A 25,855-nucleotide genomic window follows, 5' to 3' on the forward strand; every position below is an offset into this window, starting at 1 on the left:
ATTTTCAATCATTCTTCTATCTTCAAATCTAGTGTAGTTGTTTTTACCTGAATCTAAGACACAGTTATCTGCTATGGGTGAGTGATGGTGATATCTCCTGTTTCCTCCTAACTTGTCACCTTCAGTCATCCCGCCTCATTATGTGGATGCATGTGGCTGGGTGTGTCAGGTGTTTCATCTATGGCAAAACTACTCCTATAGAGAATCATAAGTATGTTAGAATTAAAGCTGATTTAGTCTGATCTCTTTCCTATCCAAAGCTAGCATATCTTCCATCATAGTCCTAAAAGGAAATTTTTTCAGGTCTGAATGTGTCCAATGATAGGGAACTGACTATATGATAAGGCAAACATTTCTGTATTTGAAGAGATTTAACTTGTTAGTTATAATTTGTGTATCTGTAACTTCTACCCATTGTATCTTTGTACATTGGCTTTCAAGACTCATATAGTGATAAATCCACTCAGTGTAACAGCTTTTAAAATATTTGTAGCCCTTTGCTTATTCTCCAGGAGAAGCAGTTGTTCCTCTGTAAATGTGGCCAGAATGAAGGTCAAGGCTTCAGCTCAGAGAGATATTGCCCATTTGCTACATTTATACATAAGCCATTTCCTCTGAAGATTATTTTAAGGCCAACCATTCAAGCATTATATAGTGACTAAGGGGCATAGGACAGGAAGGGATAAATGAAGTGACTGGAACTAGTTTGCAAAGGCAGATGGAATCAGACCTGTGAAAGAAGAAAGGTAAGTTCAAGTTCCCTACTAATCCAGCCTAGTGCCTGTAATGCCTAGGATTTGGTTTTCAGATGCCCAGTTTCTCTTTGTTCCTCAAGAGTGAAATGCATGTGATAGAGTAACTCAAGTACAGGAGCATTTCACTGTGTATAATGGAAAAATCAAACAATACACTTATCTGTCAAATCCCACTTCCCCATGGGTTCACTTTATCATTTCAGAATTATGTTTTCGCTGCTAATTGATCTGTAATTGATCCCTGGAGGCAACTAGCTCCTTAGTTATCTCTTTTCTTGAAGACAAGCCCTTTGTAGATCAAGGACATGTAAGTAATCTGTTTACATATACTTGATCTACCTGGGAAAGTTTGGAGGTAAAGGAACTTGCTTTTATGGAAATAAGAATGCAGAAGTGCCTGGGGTCAGTGTTACCTGGCTCACATGTACACATCGCAGCCTTGCTTTTTCACGAATAATATTCCATTGAGTCTGGTGCAGCTTCAAAATGAGTTTCAGCCTGAGTTCAAGTGTTCTGCTTGCAGGCCACTGCTGGGTTTCCTCTTACTAGTTCCAGCTGGTGTTCCTGTGGGTTTTCTTTGGCAGGTTAACACTCTGCTCTTCAGTTTAAACATGATAATGACTCCATGGTTTGACTTCTTTTGTGAAGGGCACTTTTCTAAGTGTAATGTAACATTCCTGGGTTTGTGCTCATCCAGCTGTGTGGGATGACCCAGGATATGTCAAGGTCCATGAATGTAGCCTTGTGTTTCTGCACAATGAGAGCTGCTGTGTTTCTTGGGGCAGGTACCCAGGGCTTTGTTGTGTTGTTGCTTGGGACTTACCATGATCGTAGTCATTTCACATTTGCGTCCCATCATCTCAACAGTGAGTGGAAGTAGTTACCCAATATCTTGAGAATGCCATTCATTCTTCTGGAAGCAATGTGGGCTCAGGTCTGTTGCTGAGCACAGGATATGGATGTGGGGGTCAGTAGGGACTTTGAGGAGCTTTCTTGTTCCAGGTTACCTTCTTTACCACCTTTTCATCAGCTATGAGATACTACCATTACAGAAAATCCCTGCGTTTGGATTTCATAGTATTCCTGAACCTTTGAAAATGCAACTAAAATGCATGCACTCCCAAGAGAAACATTTCAGCCACAGGTTTGCAGCCTTAATACATTGATGGTGACAAGGTGGCTAGGAGTACGGAAACTACTGAGGACCTTTCTGGGTCCAGAGTTCACCATGTCCCCACCTTCTTTCCTTTCTGTCTTGTGTCCAAGTCTCCCACTTGTCTGACAGTCAGAAGCCAGAAAGTCAGATTATGCACCATTGGGATATCTGATGGAAGAGTTTAGGCCACAGCCCAAATCCCTGACAAAGAGGAGTCTATTAAAAAAGGAAAGAAACAGATTTCTTGGCTAATTCAGAAAGGCTGCCAAATCTTTATTAGAGAGAGTTTGGCAGCACTTCATTTTGAAAGGTTGTGAACTCCCATGCCTACACTGGGAGCGCAGGTAAAAAGAATGAATGAAGTAGGCCAGATACAAAATCCTAGGCATGTGGCAAGGTGTGGTAGGCTTGCTGCATGAAGGGAGCAGTTGCTGCACACTGTGGCCAGTTGGCCTGTTGGTGAGCTGGCTCAGCTGGCCCAGCCAAAAGAAACTGCAGGTCTCAACTTTCATAACATTTTCCAATTTTTGGATCTTGGCAATGAATTCATAAATTTTAAGATATTGGTGGAGGCCAAAGAAAATGTATCAATGGGCATCCTAATTTTCGACCCGTTGGGTTGGCTGTGTGGGGAGAAAAGGGGAAAGTGTGGAAGATGGATCGCAGCACTTCTGTGATTTTTGCTTTGGTATGACCCTCACCTGGACGTGTGCTTATTTTTTCATCTCCTAATTTTTATTTATTTATTTCTCTTGTTTGGAGGGCAAAGACAAGAACAGACAGAAGTCTTTTATCCACTGGTTTAGTCTCCAAGTGTCTGCAGCAGCTGGGGCTGTAAAGGCCAATGCCAAGAGAGTTTGCTACGCAGGTGACAGGGACACATGAGTCATCACCTGCTGCATGGCAGGGTGAGCATTAGCAGGAAGCTGGAATCGGAAGTGGAGCAGGACTTGAACCCAGGCAATCTGATATGAGATGTAGTTGCCTCAAGAAGCATCTCAACCACTGGGCCAAACCCTATCCCCTAGACATGCGGTTTTAGTTTGGTCAATGATACTCCATGGAGGGACTCATGCATGTCTTCCATCCATGCTGTAGTCTCCACACTGAAGTACAGTAACTTTAGGCATCCACAGAACAGGGTCAGTTGTTCATTCAAAGCTGTTGTTGTAGACTAGAGGGGAAGGGCTCATTTTAGCTTCTCTCGTGTTTTCCCCAATTTTCTATTGACATTTATTACTGCGCTGGGAGGAAGTCTTAACCAGAATAATTAGAGGAAACATGGTAATGCAAAGAAAGGAATAAATGGGAAATAAAAAGGATGGTCTTAAAAATACAGGGGTGTGATGAGGGAAGGGAGGTTTGGCTTTTGCGTAATCCCTTTAGCTATGTGAGTACAAGGTACTGACTGTAAAATATTTGCTATTTTCTTAGTGGACGTAGTATTCCTGAGGTGTCAGATTCTAGAAACATTGGTGGGGAATCCTAGGAACTGTAGAGTAATTGGGCAATATTCTAACTTTCTAGATAGGTATTAAGAAGGGAACTTTAAACCTGTAGGTTTTATTGAAATCCTGGGCAAGTTAGGATAATGTAAGTAAGCAAACCAAAGTAAAAGTGGAAACAGCAAATAAACAATCAAAACAACAACAAAAATAATAGCAACAGCAACAACAACAACAACAACAAAACCCAAAGCTATTTTAACTATTTGGCTTTGAAGATAAATCATACTGTTTTAGGGATTTGTTTGAATGAATGCAAGAGTAAATAAGAAATCCAGTTAAAACGTTGGCGTGGAAAAGACCTAATTTGTCAATAAGTGCTTGTGCACTTTGTTTCTGTGCTCGGTTCTTCTAAATGTCAATCAATTCTTTTTTTGTCCATAATTAACATTTTATTGGTGTTGAGAATCAGTACGCAGATAGTACACAGACATTTCAATTTATACACAATTCTTTTTTTTTAAAAAAAAGAATTATTTCATTTATTTTGAAAGACAGAGGAGTTACAGAGAGAAAGAGAGCCAGAGAAAGAGAGAGAGAGAGAGGTCTTCATTTGCTGGTTCACTGACCACAACAGCCAGAGCTGAGCTGATCTGAAGCCAGGAGCTTCTTCCAGTTCTCCCACGTGGGTGCAGGGGCCCAAGGACTTGGGCCATCTTCCACGGCGTTCCCAAGCCATAGCAGAGAGCTGGACCAGAAGAAGAGCAGCCAGGACTCGAACCGGTGCCCATATGGGATGCCGGCGCTGCAGGCTGGGACTTTAACCCACTGTGCCACAGCACCGGCCCCTGTACGCAATTCTTAACATAGGTACTGCAAATCTAAAAAGCCGTAAATTATCATTCTTTTTTTTTTAAAGTTATTCTAGTGGCTCTCCAGCTTCAAATTTATAGACAACTTTTCCTTAAGAGGATATCAGGTACCAGTATCTTCAAAGGTTGCTGTTACATCAATCCCACCTATTCACAATTCAACATCATATTCATGACATACTCAATTTTTCAATCTTTCACAGCACATTAACAAAATGATTAGGAAAACTGGATGACCACAACCAAAAATGTTACAGAGTGCACATGGTTCTGACACAGCAAAAAGACTCCTGTTTTCTGTAGGAAACAATTCTACTAAACAACATGGGAGAACTAATTGAAGCTATTCAAGACAGATTAAGAGCACAATTGAGACTCCAGATTGCCATTTAGTATGCATTTTATTGTAGGATATAAAAACCATCCTCACCTATGGAATGTTAAGCTGACACCCAAGACAGTCAAAGCCTCACACAATTCAATATGCCACTATTTTCTGGTTGTACCAAAAAAATAGACAACCAGTGAATGATTTCACCTCTTAAAAAATCACTTATGCTTAGAAAATGGGATGAGGTGGGCTTGCCTCTTTAAAAATGTGTCTAGAACTACCAGAAACCTTACATTTACAAAATAGTTGATAAAAATACTCCTCTGGATGGTACAAGAAGGGAGACAGGGACTGCTGATAAAACACAGTGTATGATATGAATCAGTCTTGATTTCCTTCTCTTCTGCTTCCTCAGAGGTTGGATGCTCCTCATTTCTAGTTTCTCCAATTTCTGCAGGTCAATCTTATTTAGCTTGGGTAGCCTCTTTGGCCTCTTTTCCCTCTGCTCCTCTCTTGCCCTTTGCTTGCACTTTTTTGTCTGATGACTTATCTTTCCTGGCTACCTTCTTGAGCTTCGTTTCCACTTTTGCAGGAGCTGGGTTAGCCAACAACCTTACTGATCTCCTCTTGGACTCTTTAGCAGAGCTGACCTTCCTCTTGGGCATCTTTGTGGCAGGGAGGGTGTGTGCTGGGTGCCAAGAGCCTTCTTGAAGCTGGGCTGCCCAGTCTCTGCTACTCCTGCTGCCCTCAATCAATTCTTATGAGACAAAATGAGGCGTTGTGGTACAGCAGAAGAAGCTTTCTATTTTAACTCCTGCTTTCTGTCTCTCTGAAGTGACCTTTTAATTTTATATCTGTCAATTTTCTATTTGAAGAGTCACCATTGTTCATGCGTATACTAACAGAAATGAATGGTATAATGCAATATAATGAGCCATACACATAAGAAAAGATCAAAGTGTAAGTCAGATCCTTAAAATAGTAAGTTGTCATTAAAATGCTATAAATGTGTATGTTACAGATGAGAAAAAAATTTCCAAAATAATATGTAGTTTTTTTTTAAGCTATATACCAATAGTATATGTGTTCCTATTTATGTTACACATTCAGAGAAAAAGGAGTTCTGTGTTTGTAACTATAGCAATCTCCAGACCAGGTTGGGGAAGACACCCAAACACATGCAAAGAACTCTTAACTCTTCCTCAATGTATGATTTTTAAAAAAATTCATTATGCGATTGTCTTTATTGACTCCAAAAATGCTTTGATATTTCAAAGCTAATAGATGCATTCTTGTTCTCTTCTGACTCTGACTTTGTCTTGACATTATGGTCAGCCATTTGCTCCTTCTTGAAAAACATGGCTCAGTCTCTTATGATCACATTTTCCTTCTGCCTCTTCTGTCTTTGTCGATGACATCTCTTCCAGCTCATCTGTCAAGTTTGGAGAGCCCAGGACTCTTCTCTTCCCAGAGAATTTCATGCATTATCATTTAAAAAATCACCTTTATGTTAATGCCTTTGCTTCAGATTTTTTTTTTTTAAGATTTATTTATTTTACTTGAAAGTCAGAGTTACACAGAGAAAGAGAGGAGAGGTCTTCCATTCACTGGTTCACTCACCAGTTGGCCACAACGGCTGGAGCTGCACCAATCCAAAGCCAGGAGCTCCCTCTGGGTCTCCCGTGTGAGTGCAGGGGCCCAAGAACTTGGACCGTCCTCCACTGCGTTCCCAGGCCATAGCAGAGAGCTGGATCGGCAGTGGAGCAGCCAGGACTTGAAACAGCGCCCATATGGGATGCTGGCACTGCAGGTGGCAGCTTTACCAGCTACACCATGGCACCAGCCCCATCAAATTTTGTCTCTTCTGTCACCCACAACCCAGGTAAATGTCCAAGAAGCATCTAGGACATATTATGGCATTTGTGGAGTTTTAAATTCTTATCTATTACCATGACCCCAAAACTATTTCCTTCCCAATAAATGGCACTATGATTTATCCAGTTGCTTAAGTCAAAAATTGAGCAGACATTCTTGCTTTTCTCACTTTCCTTCATTCCTCCTCAGTGGACCATCAGGAGATTCTGTTGGCTCCGCTACTAGAAGTTTTCTTTAAGCTATGAATCTGGGCTTTCCTCTCCTGTGCTGCCACTGTCTTTCTTAGGCCACTGTTATTCTTGACCTAGGACACTGCAGTTGCCCTCACTTCTGCTCTTGTTCCTCTGTCTGTTGTCATTATCCATGAAGAGTTATCTTGCAATGTTCTAGAAAAGATCAAATCTTTTGATGAATTTCCATTCACCTTAAAAGAAAAGCCAAATTTTCTTAATGATTTTGAAGGGTTTTCATGACTCTTAGCTCTTTGGGATGTTCTTTGGAACACTTCCTTTTTGCTTTTCATTCTCAACCACATCTTTCTGTCTCTCTTTCTATCCCTCATGAACATTAAGCATTCTCTTATTGTCTTAGCTTGGAATATGCCTCCTTTGTTTTTTGCATGATAGATGTATTCTCATTCTTCACACATGTGTGAAGGTCTTCCATAATGATCCTTGCTAATGCAGATTCTTAATCTCATCTGACTTCAACATGTTGATTTTCTCTTTGGAACATGTTGGAATCTAAAACCCTACTCTTTATTTTGATGTTGTTGGTTTTTCCCTTTCTAAGATGTAAACTCAATGGGGGCAGAAAGGCCTTTGTATCTTGCTAACTGTGGGAGTCCTGTGACTTGAAACAATGTCAGGCACATGCATACCCTCAGTGGAATAAACAATGAAGGATATTTTTTTGAGAGACATAGAGAGAAATAAAAAAAGTGAGAGAGAGAAAAACAGAGACAGAGACAGAGAGAGGTCTCCCATCTGCTGTGTCACTCCCCAAATACTTGCAACAGCTGGAGTTGGGTCAGGCTGAAGCCAGAAGCTGAGAACTCAAAACAGGTCTCCCATATGGGTGGCAGGGACTTGAGCCATCACCTGCTGCTTCCCAGCATGTACATTAGCAGGAAGCTGGAATTGAGAATGGAGCTGGGACTGGAACTCCGGCACTGTGATGTGGGATGGGATGTGGGCATCCTAACTGGCATCTTAAGCACCAGGCCAAACACCCACCCATAGAATTGATGTTTAAAGGAAGATACTTGATAGAAGCAATAAGAAAGCTAAAAGGTGTAATTTTCCCTTATTTCCTCTAGAACTTAGAAGTCATTTATCAGGGACATATGTGGTATTGTCTCATTTTAAGTGTAAAAGTGGGAGAAATGAGAGAGACACTGTTAAAAAATAAAAGAAACACTGAATGGATTTAGGTTATTTGGATTCTCTGCTTTACTACTAGCCCAGAGTAGCTATTAGCACGTCGTTCCTCATTGGGCTTATTTCCCTTGTAAAATTGTGAAGCAGACAGCTATTTTCTAACACTTACTCCGATCTATTAATTACCATTTTGGATCGATGTCACTTGTGATTTTACCATCAGTCCACATTGCCATTAGATGTGCCCTTTTCATATTCTCCATTCTAGTATCTTTGCAAACCTCTTCCTTTTACCTCTCTCTAATATTTAGAATATTTATTCGCATATTCAACTCTTTCCATGGATACTATTTTACATGAAAGAGCTGATTTTGCAATTTCCCTTGAGATTAGCCTGGTTAATCTCAAGACAGGTATAGATGCCACCTATTCAGCTCGTACATAATACATCAGGAAGAGCTAACATTGCTTGTTGTGGTGGTGTTTTTCCACAATAAAAGTGGAATAATAATAATAATAATAATGAGAATAATAATTGTTCACTTGTGCTCATGATGATGCAGAAAAAAGCAGTTCTGAATACCAAAATATTGTACTTAAAAGAAGTTCTTTTAGGGAATTAAATAGTTTGGTAAGTTTTGGAGTATTTTTGGAATATAAGTGTACTTCAAGAAATCATGGGGGCCGGCGCCGCGGCTCAATAGGCTAATCCTCCACCTTGCGGCGCCGGCACATCGGGTTCTAGTCCCGGTCGGGGCACCGGATTCTGTCCCGGTTGCCCCTCTTCCAGGCCAGCTCTCTGCTGTGGCCCAGGAGTGCAGTGGAGGATGGCCCAAGTGCTTGGGCCCTGCACCCCATGGGAGACCAGGAGAAGCACCTGGCTCCTGCCTTAGGATCAGCGCGGTGCAACGGCCGCAGCGTGCCAGCCGCAGCGGCCAATGGAGGGTGAACCAATGGCAAAAGCTTTCTGTCTCTCTCTCTCTCTCACTGTCCACTCTGCCTGTCAAAAAAAAAAAAAAAAAAAGAAAAGAAAAGAAAAAGAAAAAGAAATCATGGAAAATGGAATTAAGAGCTGCTTATTTTGATAATAAGAAAAAATTTAGATCTATGCATAATTTGTCCATAATATGCAATTCTCATTAGCTTTTGAAGACTTCCTCATACACGTGGATTTCAAAAATGTTTTGCCCAAAACTAAATGTATTTAAATTCAATTTTCTGATAACTTTTAAGAGTACCTCTTACTTTCTAAAGTGATTACAACTGAGCAAATTTTAAGAAGCTTAGTCATGAAAATTAGAAATAAATTGGAAGGGTGGGGTGGGGTTACGAAAGGAAATAGCAGAGACCCAAAATAAATTCAGGTGGAAACAAATGAATGAAAATTGTTGGTGGCTATGTAGAGTCTTTTTAATCTATTGGTAAATCTGAGCAAGCATTTTCGTACATGAGTTGTCAAGTTCAGGATGCCATTCTAGAAGATATAAAGAAAGAAATGCAGAAGAACCAGAGAGTGGCAGGTGAGAAACAAGACTGTGTTTTCAGGGTAGATGTGTTAGGCCCCAGCACAGGGGTAGCTTTTGCTCTGGAATGTTCTAGCCATGTCCCTTAGAATATGGTCAAATTCTTCAGACTTACCCCTTGCACCAGTGGGATGCCTTCTTTAGTTCATTTATGCATGGAGAGAAAGGATGAAGATGGAAACTTCTTGGAGACTGAGAAATGCAAGGTCATTCCTTAGATGTTTTGGCAGCTTGTTGTCTACGAAACATTGGAGGGAAATAAAACTAAAAGGACAGACCTAGTCATTGGCCTCATAGGGTTTACCATCTAACAAACCCCAAGTTCAGGCCTGGCCAGGAGTACAAGTTTTCATCTTTGTCTCTGTCTTCCTCTCTGTCTCTTTTCTCTCTTTCTCCCTCTCTCCCTCTCTCTTTCCCTCTCTCAGCAGATAGAGAACTCCTGTATGCTGACTCACTCCTCAAATGCCCACAATGGCCAGGGTTGGGCCATGACAAACCTGGGAGCCAGGAACTGAACTCAGGTCTTCCATGTGGATGGCAGGAACCCAATCACGGAGCCATCCCTGCTGCCTCCCAGGCTGTGCAGAGGCAGGAATCTAGAATCAGGAGCAGAGCAGGGGCTTGAGCCCAGGTACTCTGATAGGAGTTGTGGGGGCACCAACTGGTATCTTGACTGCTAGACCAAACGTCCACCACTCAAATCAGTTGTTGTTGTTGTTTTTACCAATATGCAATTCTGGCAACATTGAGACTTGAAGGTGATGATTATTTTTAAAAAGTTTTTACTAACATATCTACAAGATAAAATAACAACTTTTTAGTATGAGTCTGTCCCAAATATGGCATGTAATATACTTACACACAAATTTTTATTTAGCATTTATTTTAAATTCTAGTTGTAATTAGGTAAGTCTGATAACCCTAGTATGTTCCTAAATTATTTTGCAATTAGAATTAGGAAAATTGTATTAATACTTTGGTATTAGTATAAGTAGTAAGGCAGAGGTACTGGGTAAGGACCAACCAAAATCTCAGCATTTCATCATTTCCCATATTCCTCATATCATGAACTGTTTATTATTTGTAAGCATCATCATTGTAAAGGCACAAGTCTGAATAAGCCATTCTTTATTTTAACATATACAAGGGAAATTCACAAAGTTCATGGAAAGTGGAATCAAAAGATAAGCTTCTTTTGTTGCAAACAATGTGAAATTCATGCCTAGTCTTTTATAATACCCTTTATCCAAGGACTTCGTCAAAGCTCACTTATGTTTCTGTTCAGACATTCAGATTGGTGTCTCAGTTTATAGCAGTATCTGTAAACCAGCAACTAAAGTCCTCCCCACCCCCATGATAAATGTTGTTTGCTGGAAAGACTAACCCGTTCCACACCATATAAGACATTTTCACAAACTATCCTTTGTACTCTGACCTTTAAACCTCTAGACTAGTGTGTGTGTGTGTGTGTGCATGTTGGGTAGGGGACTGCGGCAGCTAGCTTTCTGGGAGCTGTGATAAGGGGATTTTAAATGAAAACATCTTCTTAGAAACCTTATGATCAGCCATCTTCTTTCAGATTGTGTGATTGTAGGCAAAGCAGCAGTTTGAGGGTTTATAGATTTGGTCAGTTAGATAGGATGTAGTTGTAGTACTATGCCTTCACAGTTGAAAGGTCCAACTCTGTAAGCATAAGACCTAACCAGTAGTTAGTATTAACTGATAGGAACTGGGTCGGGAGTCCAGCCTGGCACCAACTCAGATTGCTGAATTATCCTGAGAGGGCAAAGGCTCTATGTGTAGACGTAAATGAAGATAACAAGCTGAGTCACCAGTACATAATGCCAGCCTTTTCTAATTTCATGACTCCACAGTCCAGACTTTGGGGGAACACTGCAATGACATCAACGGGAATAAAAGGCTGTGTCAGTTCCCTCCAGTGGACCAGTTTCAGTCCCTGTTTCGTCAGTACAGTGGCAAAGGGCACCGGAACGAGTCTGTGTTCTCCTGTACTCAATGGAAGAGTACAATGCATGTTCAGCCTTGTGTGTTTAATTCAAGTTTGTAGTTAGCCAAACCCTATGAAGAGACAAGCACAGTGCTGAATTTATAATCTCTATGCTTTGAATCTGAATCATATGTTACATGACTTTAAAAGGATGGTCATAGGAAAACTATATGGCCATATCTTGGAGAGTTAATGGCAAGTTTTCATTAAATTCTTTAAAACCCTTTGTGTTGTTTATATGCTTATAATTATTTTCTTAAAAAGATTTATTTTGTGTATTTGAAAGACAGAGTTACAGAGACAGGTGGAGACAGAGAGAGGGGTCTCCCATCCACTGGTTCACTCCCCAAATGGCCACAACAGCCGGAGCTGAGCCAATCCAAAACCAGCAGCCAGAGCTTCTTTCGGGTTTCCCAAGTGGATGCAGGGGCCCAAGGACTTGAGCCATCCTTCGCTGCTTTCCCAGGCACATTAGCAGGGAGCTGAATGGGAAGTGGAGCAGCCGAGGCTCAAACTGGCGGCCATATGGGATGCTGGTGCTGCAGGCCAGGGCTTTAACCTGCTGTGCCACAGAGCCAGCCCCAATATACTTATAATTTAGAACGGACTTTCCTCAACATTTTATTATGATACTTTTTGGACATACAGCAAAGTTTTAAAAGAATTTAAAGTGAACACCACCATACCTACCACCTGGATTCTACCATTAGCAATTCTACTTACTTCCTTTATCATGTAGCTATGCACCTACCCACTTTATGCATCCATTAATCCACACAACATTTTGATGTATTTCAAAGTAAAACACAGTCTGTTTTCTCAGCATGCATGTCACTATGATATTTTGGATATAAAATTTACATACAGTGAAATTCACAAGACATGTATATTTTCTGCAAGTTTTGAGACGTCTCCCTATTCCTTTCAAGATAGATTTTACCATTGCCCCACAAGAGTTCCTCAATCCCCTTCCTTGATGGTTATCTCCACACAGAGGCAATTCTTGTTTTGATTTTTTACTTCACAATAAATTAGGTTTGAATGGAATACTTTACAAATTTAAATTAGGTTTGCTTTATACATAGTTCTGTTGACTCTGACAATTGTAAACAGCTGTGTAATCATCACCGCAAGATAGGAGGAGAGGCAAGCATTTGGTACGGTAGTTAGGATGCTACTTGGGAGGCCTGCATCCCTCCTCAGAATGTCTGGTTCAAGGCCTGGCTCTCTTGATGCAGCTTTCTGCTGATATGCACCCTGGGATACAGTATGCAAATGATGGCTAAAGTCCCTGAGTCCCTGACACCCACGTTGGAGACCTGAATTGAGTTCTTGGTTCCTGGCCTGGTTATTGCAGATGGAATCAATCTCTCTCTCAAATAAATACGATTTTTAAAAGATAGACCACAGTACTCTCACCACCAAAAAATTCACCTGGGCTCCTTTATAGTCAATTTCTTTCCCCTGCCCCAGCCTCTAGTGATCCCTGATTTGTTTTCTGTCCCCGAAATTTTACCTTTTTTAGAATGGCATATCAATACACTATGCAGTCCTTTGAGTCTGGATTCTTGGAATGGCATAATACATTTGGGGTTTCATACCTAAGAGTGTATGTGTCAAAATTTGTTTCTTTTTATTGCTGCATGGTGTTCTGTTATACAAGAGGACTTCAGAACAGGAAGTTTCTGGAAAATGGAATGGAAGATAAGTTTATTTTGGTGCAAAGCTTTTAAAAAATTCATGCATAGTTTTTTTTTTTTTTTTTTTTTTTTGACAGGCAGAGTGGACAGTGAGAGAGAGAGAGAGACAGAGAGAAAGGTTCTCCTTTTGCCGTTGGTTCACCCTCCAATGGCTGCCGCGGCCTGCGCACTGCGGCCAGCGCACCACGCTGATCCAAAGGCAGGAGCCAGGTGCTTCTCCTGGTCTCCCGTGGGGTGCAGGGCCCAAGCACTTAGGCCATCCTCCACTGCACTCCTGGGCCATAGCAGAGAGCTGGCCTGGAAGAAGGGCAACTGGGACAGAATCTGGCACCCCGACCGGGACTAGAACCTGGTGTGCCGGCGCCGCAGGCAGAGGATTAGCCTATTGAACCGCGGAGCCGGCCCATAGTTTTTTAATAATAATGTATTTTCCATGAGCTTCTTGAAGACCATGAGTATACATGGATTTCAAAAATTTTTGTGCCAATATAAATATATCTTTTAATTCTGTTTTTAATGAATTTTTTTGAGGTCCCCTTATATCCATATACCATGGTTTGTTTATTCATTTACTAGCTGAGTTACATTTGAGTTGTTTTTGAGTTCTTGGCGATTATGAATATAGCTGCTGTAAACTGAATGGCATTTGTGTTTTAGTCTTCCATCAGGCGGATTTGAACGATCCCCCTTTTTGTGTGAGTTTGTAATTCTCAAAGCTATTAGTAGATACTAAACAAGTGCCGGGACATTTGTCAGGGACAGCTAGAGGTATGGTATGTTTTGGAAAAACTGGTTCTCTAACTATTTTGCTCCAATGAAACCTGCAGCTTGCAAAACCAGAGTGGTCTGGCAAAACAAACAAACAAACAAACAAACAAAAAACCTAAATGAAAGATCTCTGCGAGTGAGATCCAGTGGAAAGAACAGGCCATCAAAGAAAGAGGTACCTTTCTCTGAAGGGAGGAGAGAACTTCCACTTTGATTATGACCTTGTCTAAATAAGATTGGACTTGGCAAACTCAAAAGGCTTCCATAGCCTTGGAAACTCATGACAAGAGCCTAAGGTGATTACTGACGCCATAAACAAGAGTGTCAATTGTTAAGTCAACAACAGGAGTCACTGTGCCCTTACTCCTCATGTAGGATCTCTGTCCTTAATGTGTTGTTCAATGTGAATTAATGCTATAACTAGTACTCTAACAGTACTTTACACTTTGTGTTTCTGTGGGGGTGCAAACTGATGCAATCTTTACTTAATATATACTAAATTGATCTTCTGTATATAAAGAGAATTGAAAATGAATCTTGATGTGAATGGAATGGGAGAGGGAGCGGGAGATGGGAGGGTTGCGGGTGGGAGGGAAGTAATGGGGGGGAAAAGCCACTGTAATCCAAAAGCTGTACTTTGGAAATTTATATTTATTAAATAAAAGTTAAAAAAAAACCCAGAGTGGTAGTGTGTATTACATTACTTGTATTTTGACTTTGGGAACTAGAAAAAATATTAACTGCTAGACATGTCATAGCTGGAAATGTCTATCTCATTAGGTGATCTTTTTCAAGTGGACTTGGGGCATTTTTTCTTTCCTGGACAGGACAGATGTTTTAATTTCTAGTCTTATCTCAGGAGCAAGTGTATTTAATCTACCTTTGAACACTGAAGGTGAAGATTTGTTGTTGAGGAAGAAAAAAAAAAATGGATTTGAAGAAGAAGAATGGGGGGGGAGGGAGGGTTTGCAGTCACAGTAGCAACTACCAATAAATATTTCATTGTGTTGCTATGTGGCAGTGGTTACGCCAGGTCAAGTTGCTTAACAGCAAGTCAGGTTAATACAGGGTTTAGTGAGATGAGAGACTGATGAGGGGGTGAATTTCATCATAGGATTGTGGTTTTGTTTTGGCAAGGGATCCAATGCCAAATGTGAGAGGCTGCTGCCAGGTGCTTACTGGAAAGAAACATGCTTGTCTCTTCATGCTTCTTGCATTTTCTGTGAAAGCAGAAATGATTTTGTCATTTTACTTACATGCGTACATGTGTATGTCTGTGTGTGTACATTTATAATGGAGTTGCAAATAGCAAGAAAAACACATAGGCCGGATTAATTTACTTTACAACTTTATTCATTTATTTAACAGAAATGAATTAAGTGTATGTCAAATTCCCACAGTTTTGAAACTGTAAGTCAGAATAGTCAGACTTTGGTAAAAAGAAAAAAATATTAGTATGTGATTTTTGTGACTATTAGAAGAATAGAGGTGGGATTTTATGTATGAGCCTTGGTGAAGTCCAGCAGGGTAACTTTCCTGCCACTCTTTATACTTTAAAGAAGTAATTCCAACTTTGAACTAAGAATAGAGATGAAAACAGCTCTTAGTGATTTTTATGTAGTATTGACAATGGACACTGATAAACTTCAGATAGGAATAAAAGGACATGGTAGGTCATCTGAATATGTTAACAATTTGTAACTGGATGGCTAAACAGTACATAGAAACATAGACAACCAAGATATTTGCAAACATGCCAAGCATTTGGTTTCCAGAAAACGGTCCATTTTTCCCCTTGCATTTACAACTTCACACAGCTTCTGTGAGTGTCCTCAGGGAAGCGTTTTTTTTCACTGTAGGTGCAGTATTGTTCAGATTAGGCTCATCAGTCACTTGAACGGGCAGATAACATCAATAATCTATCTTTGTGTTTGTAAGCCTTCATGCTGCTTATGAGTTTACAAGCACAAACATTAATGAATATCCCAGTGGTGTAAAAGTACATTTGTACCTATCTCCCTCTCCCGTTCTTGGTGTTAGAGGAAACTGATGAAGAGCCCAGGAAAACACTGAGGTCCTTTATCCTTATTATAACAATAGCTTTGTAACAAAGTTATTGAGTTACAGAGCCTTGGCTTCTGTCAAGATCCAATGTACTCATAATTGCAGCTGTTCTAAGGGTGATTTGTTAGACTTAAAATGCTCGGTTCTCCAGGGTGTCACTATTAAGGAGAGTGAAGTGGGAGTTTAGTTTGGCTACATGGATCAAGTAGATTGAGATCTCAGGAAATCCACAAGGGAAATACATGCATACCCGAGAAATCAGGAGCCTGGCCTGAAAACCTGCCCTGTGCTTTTTCTCTAGGGCTTTCTCCACAGGAGGGCAGGTATGTGCAGTGCTTGGTCAAGGAGAAAGCAAAATTAAGAGAAAGCATACTAACATTGTATTGGTAATGGTGGCTTACACATCTCTCTGAAACACTAGCTGAGCATTCTTTCAGACCATGAAACATCTCTTTTCTTTCTTCTTTTTTAAGTAAACATCTGCCTTGAAAAGTGATTTGGAAATACTTAGGTTCTACACTAAATATTTAAAGCATCCTAAATAAAAAAAAGTGTGGTTCACAGTCATTCACATCATTTGAAGAGAAAACAAGTGTTTCCTGCTGTGTGTCAGGCTCAGTGCTTGCGTTCACTGCCATCCTGCGTTGATGCCTTGGACAGGGTTTGGAGGAGGACACACTTCTTTCCAGGAAACAGGTAGGCTAGTGTCCTGGCCAAGTAATTTGCTGTTTGCACTGCACTGTGCTATTTTTTGTATTTTTTCCCTTCTTTCTGAAAAGGACAAAAAAGTAGGAGGATAAAAGTAGCAATGAAGAACAATGCATATTATTTGCTCTGGAATTCTCCGTCATGGCTGAAAAATCAGCCTTCTCCCACTCCTTCAACTCTCTCTTACCAGCACTTGCCCTTAAAGTCATCTTTAATGATGGAGGTAATTTGATATAGCTTACAACATTTGAACTTTACTTTTAAACTGTAGCTTCCAATTAATCCAGTTACAACCTATGTAATTGGAATCAGGATGATATCATCACAAGTAAAATAAGAATAAATTGTCATAATAAATGCTTCTTAGATAGGTAGTCTATGTCAGACCCTGTTACCAGTGCTTTAACTGGTATATGAGGGTACTTCAGAAAGTTTGTGGGAAATGAAATTAAAAGGAAAGTTTATTTTGGTGCAAAAATTTTGAAATTCATGCATACGTTTTTTCATAACAAAATTTCTCTATCAACTTTTTGAAGAACCTTAAACACATAAATTACAATTTTTTTGCAGCAATGTAAATTTATCTTTTAATCCAATTTTCCATGAACATTTTTTAAATTTTATTTATTGATTTGAAAGGCAGAGGAACTGACAGGAGGTGGGAGGAGATACTGGTTCACTTTCCAAATGTACCCAGCAGCCAGAGCTGGGCCAAGCTGAAGCCAGGAACCTGGCATTCCATCTGGGTCTCCCACATGGGTGGCAGGAACCCAAGTACTTGGGCCATCCTATGCTGCCTCCCAGGTACATTAGGAAGAGAGCTGTATTGGAGGCACAGGGTAGCTGGAACTGAACCAGATACTCCCATATATGATCTGGAGTTCTCAAGAGGTGGTCTAACCTGCTGTACCATGATGCCTGCCCCTCCTGTACCAGCTTAGGATTTCCTAGCTTTTTTTCTTCATTTTTATTCTTCTAAGAAGATTAAATTTAGCACTTAATTTAAATTAACTAAGTTAATTTGAGTATGAATTAAATTTAATTTCTCTCATGGATAAATCTAATAATAAGGAATGCATTTTTGTCAGGTAGGGTTGAACATTAGAGGGACACAAAGCACTCTGTTGGCTAAGATTCCTTCACTCTTCCCTCCGAGATGCTGTCACCTCTGTTGAGAATGCAGGGACTGACCCAAATCGGTTCATGCTCTTGGCAACCCTAGGGGTGGGTAGTTGGTTGTCTTCCCCTTGTGCAGATGGGAAAACAAAGACTCTGAGTGAAGCAACTTATGCAAAGGATAGTTTATGAGTAAGTAAAGCTTCCAGGCTATACCCTCTTTTTTTTTAAAGATTTATTTTAAAGGGAAGGAGAGAGAGAGAGAAAGAGAGAGAGAGAACCTTCCACCTGCTGGCTCACTCACCAAATGGCAACAATGGCCAAGGCTGGGCCAGGCTGAATCCAGGAACCGAGAACTCCACTGGGTCTCTCACACAGGTGACAGGACCCCAAGTACTTGGGATGTCTTCTGCAGTCCTCCCAGGCACATTAGTAAGGAGCTGAATCAGAAGTGGAGCAGCTGGGACTTGAACTGGCACTCTGATATGGGATGCCAGTGTTGCACGTGGTGGCTTAACCTGCTGCTCCACATTACTAGCCAATGCTACACCCTTTTAACAACTACACTGTGTTGTCTCCAATTCTTTATGCATTCATAACAGGAGCTACTTCTCTGCAAACACATTTTATATTCAAAGGAGTAATTTTCCTTGTTTTTTTAAATGTTTATTTATTTATATTTGTCTACTTGAAAGGCAAAGTGAATGAGTGAGAGTGAGAGTGAGAGTGAGAGTGAGAGTGAGAGTGAGAGTGAGAACAACTGTGAGAGCAAGAGACAGAGAGAGAGGGAAACCTTCTGTCCACTGGTTCACTCCCCGAATGCCCATAACAGCTAGAGCTGGGTCAGGCTGGAACCAGGAGCCAGAAACTCCTTCCTGGCCTCCCACGTGGGTGCCAAGATGCACCAGCAGTAAGCTGGATTGGAAGCAGAGTAGTTGGGACTCAAACCAGCACCCAGAGAGTCATCTTTGATAGCCAAATGATAGAGTCTGTCCTGCTGGCCCTATTTGTTACCTGCATTTGTTATGTACATTTGAATTCTGCCTTTGGCATACTTTGTAATTCTCAGCATGAGCACGTACTCTGTTTTACTAAATTCTTCACTAAATTATCCAGTTTAATCCTCTTGATAACACGTGGGGTGAACAGGAGTTTAACAATAAGCCAGGGAGCTGCTGGAGGGTTAGGGCAGGTGAACTACTGAATTAGGTCTGCTGCCCAGATTAGTTGTGTTCTACACTTGCAAGCCATTGGTCATATCCCAGATAATCTCCCATGGCAACCTAAGGGTAGAGTTTAAACATTTCATCCCACATTTGAAAATATATTAATACCACTCCAAGTTATCTTGCAAATAATTCCAGATTTAAGGATGAAGTCGAGTGATTTAAACTCACCTTCTTAGAAACTGAAGAGGTTTACGGGAAGAGCTGTGTGCGGTTTCAGATACAAACTATGTAGAAATATGGGAATGCCGGCTCGAGGCACTGCTGCCTGAAGACCGATTAGAAAGGAAGGTAAAATATCTTAGAACTTGGGCAGGATTGCCAAGTACATCTAGCTTTTTTGTCCCCCTCTGGGGGGGGGGGGGGTTGCCACTTGTTGAAATCATCTTTGTTTCCAAATTTTTGCCTCTTTTTGTTCTCATTCTCATCCTATTCTAATCCTTAGCACTTTCCAGACTGATTCTCCAAGGCATAAAGACCAGTAATAGCTTAAAGTATTATTTCTCCCCAGTGGCTTTGCAGTTTTTCAGAAATTGAAGCTAAGGGGATAAAACATTGAGGATGATGTTTTTGGCCTAAGGTGGGAGAGCCCTATGAAGCGCCTGGCATCCTACAAAGATGCCTGTCACCTGTGAACCAACCTAGAGGCCTCTTTCTCAGGTTGAAAGTCAAAGTTATGAGTGCTGGTGTCATGGGATTTGCTGTTTGCTCATCTTTTTTTTACGAGATGAACGCCTATGCTAAGGCCTCTTCCTTGTTACTGTGTCTTATGATTAAACTGAATCTTGACTCTACTAGTGGAAGGATTTGGGCCAAGTGATCAGTGAGATGGCTTCTGCTCTTGGCTCCTCAGGGTGAGTGTGTGGGTGGTCTTGCGTGCCTTAGTTTCTCCATCTGTTTTAGTGGAAAGGATCCTAACATTCTTGGAGATCACAGAACGGAATGTGCTGTATAAACACTAGGCAGTGTTGTTACAATAAATAGCAAATTAGTGACTCTAGCTGAAATTTCCTGCACTTGATGACTTGTGGGTGTATCAAAGTCTCAGAAATTGTCACTAGAAAATCCTGTAGAAATGCCTTTCCCCATTTTCTGACAAAAATACAATTTTAGAGTTTTGGCTACCATCTATTGAAATGCAGACCTGCTTCCCTGTAGAAGGTTGATGTGCTAGCTGCCGTAAAATCTGGCATTCTCCTAATTGTAGCCAACTTGTTAATATCTGTCTCAAAGGCTCTAACCTGTGCATCTAGCTTTTTTGTTTTCTATTTCACATATTTAAAGATATCATTTTTAATTGAAAATATTCTATTGGAATACATTATAGTGTTGATATTAAGATTTGCTGGTAGGTGGCTGGCGCCGCGGCTCAATAGACTAATCCTCCACCTGCGATGCCAGCACTCCAAGTTCTAGTCCCGGTTGGGGCGCTGGATTCTGTCCTGGTTGCTCCTCTTCCAGGCCAGCTCTCTACTGTGGCCAGGGAGTGCAATGGAGGATGGCCCAAGTGCTTGGGCCCTGCACCTGCATGGGAGACCAGGAGGAATCACCTGGCTCCTGGCTTCGGATCAGCGGCTGTAGCGTGCCAGCCGCAGCGGCCATTGTGGGGTGAACCAACGGAAAAAGGAAGACCTTTCTCTTTGTCTCTCTCTCTCACTGTCCACTCTGCCTGTCCAAAAAAAAAAAAAAAGATTTCCTGGTTAGAGAGATTAGAAAATGAGAATGTATTAGTATGAGTAGTGTGTATTCCCAGTTGCAACAGTCATAGAGGAGTAGAGAACAACTGTTGCTGTGTGACATGAATATTTTCATTCGGTAGTTCTGTTTTGGGAGATCCTGTTCTGGTTTCGTGTTCCACCCAGGAGGCAGGAGTAGGCAGATAGATACTACTTCTCACCTGAGAGGGATCATTTATGGAACAGAATAGAGTGACTTTAAGCTCAGAATCTCAAATCACAGATTTGCCCTGTGCTGTGTTCATTCATCCTTTAGAAACAATAATATCCACCCTTTCTATTTAACAGGCTTATTATGAAATTCAAATGAGATTTGAAACTGTTTTGTAAATACAAAACAAGATTATGGCAAAAGTAATGCATTAGCAAAAGTAAAATTTAAGGTCTACATTGGGGCAAACCTACTTGGTTTAAATGATGCCTGGGTGAGATCAACACCCTGTGCAGGACCAGAATAAAATCAGCCTTTGACCCAGAGCAGGTTTAGAGTTTTCAGGACTGACCTCTCGTAGCTCCTGTACCAGATGAATAGAGTGGAGTTCAGGGAAGGATCATGAATCATGTTTATTAGGTCATTTTATTCTGTATATTTAACAGTGATTTATTCAACCTAATGCAAATAACAGAGGGAAGAAATTCTGTTTTCTGAGTACCTTTGGGAGTCCATGGATTGTGCATGCAGACAGCTTGGTTCAGAAGAACCATTAACTTCAGAGGTCAAAATCAGTGTTCAGGACTCAGGGTTTCTTTTGTGATGCAGTATATTGCTTTGGAGATTAGATGAGAATTTAAGTAGAATTTGCCACCCGTAGATGACTCTAAAGTCTATTTCCTTGATTTGGTGTCAAGAGAACTAATTCTTTCTTTGTTTTTCATCAACAGTGAGCATTAGAGCAAGTGACTTTAGCTCTATGATCAAGCATTTTCTTGTATATAGATGGACATGATGGCCATAGGACTCATAGTGGTTTAAATAGTATAGAGACTAATGTATACAAAATGTACATTGCAAACTTAAAAGTGTAGTCATTCATTCAGTTGCCACTACACATCTACTTTGGGTCCTAACAAGAAGTTGGCAATCTAAAAGGCAGATAGACATGGAGCTGACAATTATGGCACCCTAAGCTTAGATCTCTGAGGAAAGTGTGCCCATAGCTGAATGGTACATTGCAGGATGAGTACAATTGTTTGCAGGATTTGAGACTTTTTTCCAGAGAATGGAAGATCATTGAGCTAAACCTTAAGGAATAGAAATTTGTTAGTGGACAAGAAAACTCAAAGTTCAAGGACTTTCTAAGGAAGAAGGCTGGTGAAGCTTCAGATGTATGATGTTATTTAGGCCCTATTTTATTTTTTCTGGAGCTTATTTATGTGTATGTAGAGGAAGTGGGGTAGGGAGGGATAGGCTGACAAGGTCAATACACTAGGAGCCATGTCATAAAGGGTGGTTTATTCTATGCTGGTGAGTTTGGATTTCATCTTGCTTGGGTTGGGGTGTCATATTATATATGATGAGACTAGAATATTGTGTTCTTATTAAAAGCAGATGCTACTGAGCCACTGGGAGCCACACATGCAATTTGATATACTGTCTTCCCCTCCAAGATTGGAAAAGAATTTGCACTAACCCAGTTAACTTCTTACTTAGTACCCCATGTCCGGCAGTTAGTTGTACACATTCCAGGGTGGCAGGGCTTGGGGCTGACTCAGTTGCTATGACACAAACAAATACCTATGAGATATCTGTCAGGTTAAACTTCAGAATCCTTACGACAGTCAGCTTTCCCATTGATCTCATTTGCAGCAATGAACATTCAACTTAAAAGAACATTTATTGGGCATCCACTGTCTGCTGAGAACAGTGTTGTGCTAAGTGCAGGGAGAAATAGGATGAGTAAGGAATGGTTAAAGGCTCCCAGTGGTAAAAACAGCAGCCTGTTGAGTGCTTATTCTGGGTCTGTTAGGGCTCTAGGTGCATTAACTGAATTCGTTTGGAGGAGGCGTTGTGTTCCCTATGAACACATTTTGCACACTTGACTAGTTTGTGGAGGATTCAAACTCATGCGCCAACTCCAGAGTCCTTGATGTGGTCTTACTCTTGTTCTGTGAGGGAGGCGGATGTGTTTATGGCTACCTGTATGTGAAGGGACAAGTTGGAGAGTGAAGGCGATCAGGGAAACAACAGAGAGTTAGCATAGAGTTAGGTTTTTTTGTTTTTTGTTTTTTGTTTTTTTTTTTTTTTTGACAGGCAGAGTGGATAGTGAGAGAGAGAGGGAGACAGAGAGAAAGGTCTTCCTTTGCCGTTGGTTCACCCTCCAATGGCCGCCGTGGCCGGCGCACTGCGCTGATCCGAAGCCAGGAGCCAGGTGCTTCTCCTGGTCTCCCATGCAGGTGCAGTTCCCAAGCACTTGGCCCATCCTCCACTGCACTCTTGGGCCACAGCTGGCCTGGAAGAAGGGCAACCGGGACAGAGTCTGGCGCCCCGACCAGGACTAGAACCCAGGGTGCCAGTGCCGCAGCGGAGGATTAGCCTATTGAGCCGCAGCGCCGGCCAAGTTAGGGTCTTTTTTTAACTTAAAAATAAAAGAGACGTTGTTCTTCTTTTGCCTACATTTTAAAAATCGTAATTCAGAAGGATCCATCAGAGCAGTTGCCACATTCTCACAAACTGGACACCTGAAGGAGGAATGAAAGCCTGGGAGGGGATAAGATGAATTAGTAATGACCGGAGGGCAGGGAGGCTCAGTAGTGTGAACTTCTGAGGGAGCAGCAAATCTAAGGCTCTGTGGGTTAGTCCTCGAACAGAAATGAGGGGAAAAGCAAGGCAAAGCGAGAAACTGTCAGGAAAAAAGAGGTAATTTTAATAGTCGGGGAAAACAGAATACGATCTTGGGGCAACAACGTAAGGATAGGCAACGGAAGACCCAATGGCACATGGAAATGCCCAAGACTGAAGATTAAATCTTGGTCGAAGCCGGCGCCGCAGCTCACTAAGCTAATCCTCTGCCTGTGGCGCCGGCACCCTGGTTCTAGTCCTGGTTGGGGTGCCGGATGCTGTCCCGGTTGCCCCTCTTCCAGTCCAGCTCTCTGCTATGGCCTGGGAAGGCAGTGGAGGATGGCCCAAGTCCTTGGGCCCTGCACCTGCATGGGAGACCAGGAGAAACACCTGGCTTCTGGCTTCGGATCAGCGCTATGCACCAGCCGCAGCACGCCGGCCACAGCAGCCATTAGAGGGTGAACCAACAGCAAAGGAAGACCTTTCTCTCTGTCTCTCTCTCTCTCACTGTCCACTCCTCCTGTCAAAAACAAACAAACAAACAAACAAACAAAAAAACTTGGTGGAAAGGTCAGTTTACACGTTTTAGATCTCACAGGGTTGCATTTGTTTATTATTCCCTGAGATTATTTGTGTGGAAGAGAAGACCAGAGATGAACACTAACCATCCTCGGGGCACCAGCTGTGTTCTACTCATTAACATTCAACAGCTGTTTTCCCCAGTGCTCACTTCTCAGAGAGGTTTGACCATCATTGATAATCTTCAGAATTCTGAGAGTGAAAAGAAGTGCCGATTGCAGGCTTCAACTGTGGTCAGCCTGGTCAGAGGAGGACAGCTGCTCTCCCTGTCCAGGACTGAATAAGGCTCTCTGCTGCCTGAAGAGAAGTTGAACTATGCACGCAGAGTTGGAATGAAAAGTAAAAAGTGATCAAGTGCCAAAGAACAGGCATCAAGCAACATCTGCCTCAAAGATGGACTGCTTCACACTGATCAAAGCAGAGAACTCTGTGGCTTAGTATTGTCCCTGATTGACCAGGTGCTGTCACTGCTCTCCTAAGTGGATTTCTTTTGATGGAGAGGTGCCTGACATCTAAGCTTCCCAATCACATCCGGTGCCTCAGAGGCACCTTCTCTCTCTCTGGTGGCACAGACCATTGGACGGTTGTACCCCGTCAGGAAATAAGATTAACTCACTTGCTACAAAGTGATTTAAACTGCAGAAGAAATCCCAGAAATGTAAAGCCTTGCAACAAATTGATGCTAACACTTTCTTTTAAGTTAACTGATCAAAAAATTAATATTTACAAATTCATCCTAAATTAATTCTCAAGGACAGGGGACATTTGGCCTAGTAGCTGAGATACAGGTTAAGACACTTGTATTCCATACTGGAATGGCCAGGTTTTATACCCAGCTCGGAGCTGCTAATTCAAGCTTCCTGCTAAAGCAGACCCTCCAAACCCTGGAGGTAGCAGGTCGATGGCTCAAGTTAAGCAAGAGACCTGATCGAGTTCTGGGCTCTGTTTGGCCGCCAGGCCTGCTTTGGGCTGTTGTAGACATTTGGGGAGTGAATCAACAGATGGAAACTCTCTCTCTCTCTTTCAAATTAAGAAGTAGTGAAAGTTAAACACAATCGGTTATTTAATTATTCAAATCTGACTCGCAATTATGCTAGCCACTATCTACATGTGGCCATTGTCCACTTGGCATATGATTGGCACATTAAGGAACTGGATTTTAATTTCACTTAATTTAATTAACTTTGGATTTTTAAAATTGACATTTGAGTTAGTTATTAGAAAATGTTTGGGGGCTGGCACTGTGGTTCAGTGGGTTAAAGCCCTGGCCTGAAGCGCCGGCAACCCATATGGATGCTGATTCAAGTCCCGGCTGCTCCTCTTCTGATCCAGCTCTCTGCTATGGCCTGGGAAAGCAATAGAGGATGGCCCAGGTCTTTGGGCCCCTGAACCCACGTGGGAGACCTGGAGGAAGCTCCTGGCTTCTGGCTTTGGACTGACGCAGCTCTGGCCATTGCGGCCATCTGGGGAGTGAGCCAGCGCATAGAAGACCCCTCTCTCTGTCTCTCTGTAACTCTGTCTTTCAAATAAATAAAACAAATCTTTTAAAAAAAGAGAAAATATTTGAGTTTGATATCATTTGGGTATATGAATCTACTATTTCAACTGCAAATTTAATAGGATCTAAATGCAGATCAAGTATTTCCAATGAAAATTTGGTATATGAATAGATATGTACTATAAACATAAAAGTACTTGATTTTAATGTACTATAAGCATAAAATACTTGATTTTATTCATGTAATACTTAGAATTTAAAATATTTCATTAATAATTTTTATAGTTTACATGTCAAAATCCCAATATTTTGGATACATTGGGTTAAATTTTAAAAA

At 41.4% G+C, this 25,855-nt stretch overlaps 2 protein-coding genes across 3 annotated transcripts in view; one reads left to right on the forward strand and one right to left on the reverse strand.

Annotated features, from left to right (window-relative positions):
- PCSK5 (proprotein convertase subtilisin/kexin type 5) overlaps nt 1-25,855 on the forward strand; it is a 434,133-nt gene that overhangs the window by 46,164 nt on the left and 362,114 nt on the right. The window lies entirely within an intron of this gene.
- On the reverse strand, nt 4,778-5,224 carry LOC133771888 (non-histone chromosomal protein HMG-14-like). The gene is given in 1 exon segment (XM_062208266.1): nt 4,778-5,224. A coding segment is annotated over 1 exon segment (447 nt).

The sequence above is a fragment of the Lepus europaeus genome, chromosome 12 (genome assembly GCF_033115175.1).
Source record: "Lepus europaeus isolate LE1 chromosome 12, mLepTim1.pri, whole genome shotgun sequence".
Taxonomy (NCBI): Eukaryota; Metazoa; Chordata; class Mammalia; order Lagomorpha; family Leporidae; genus Lepus; species Lepus europaeus.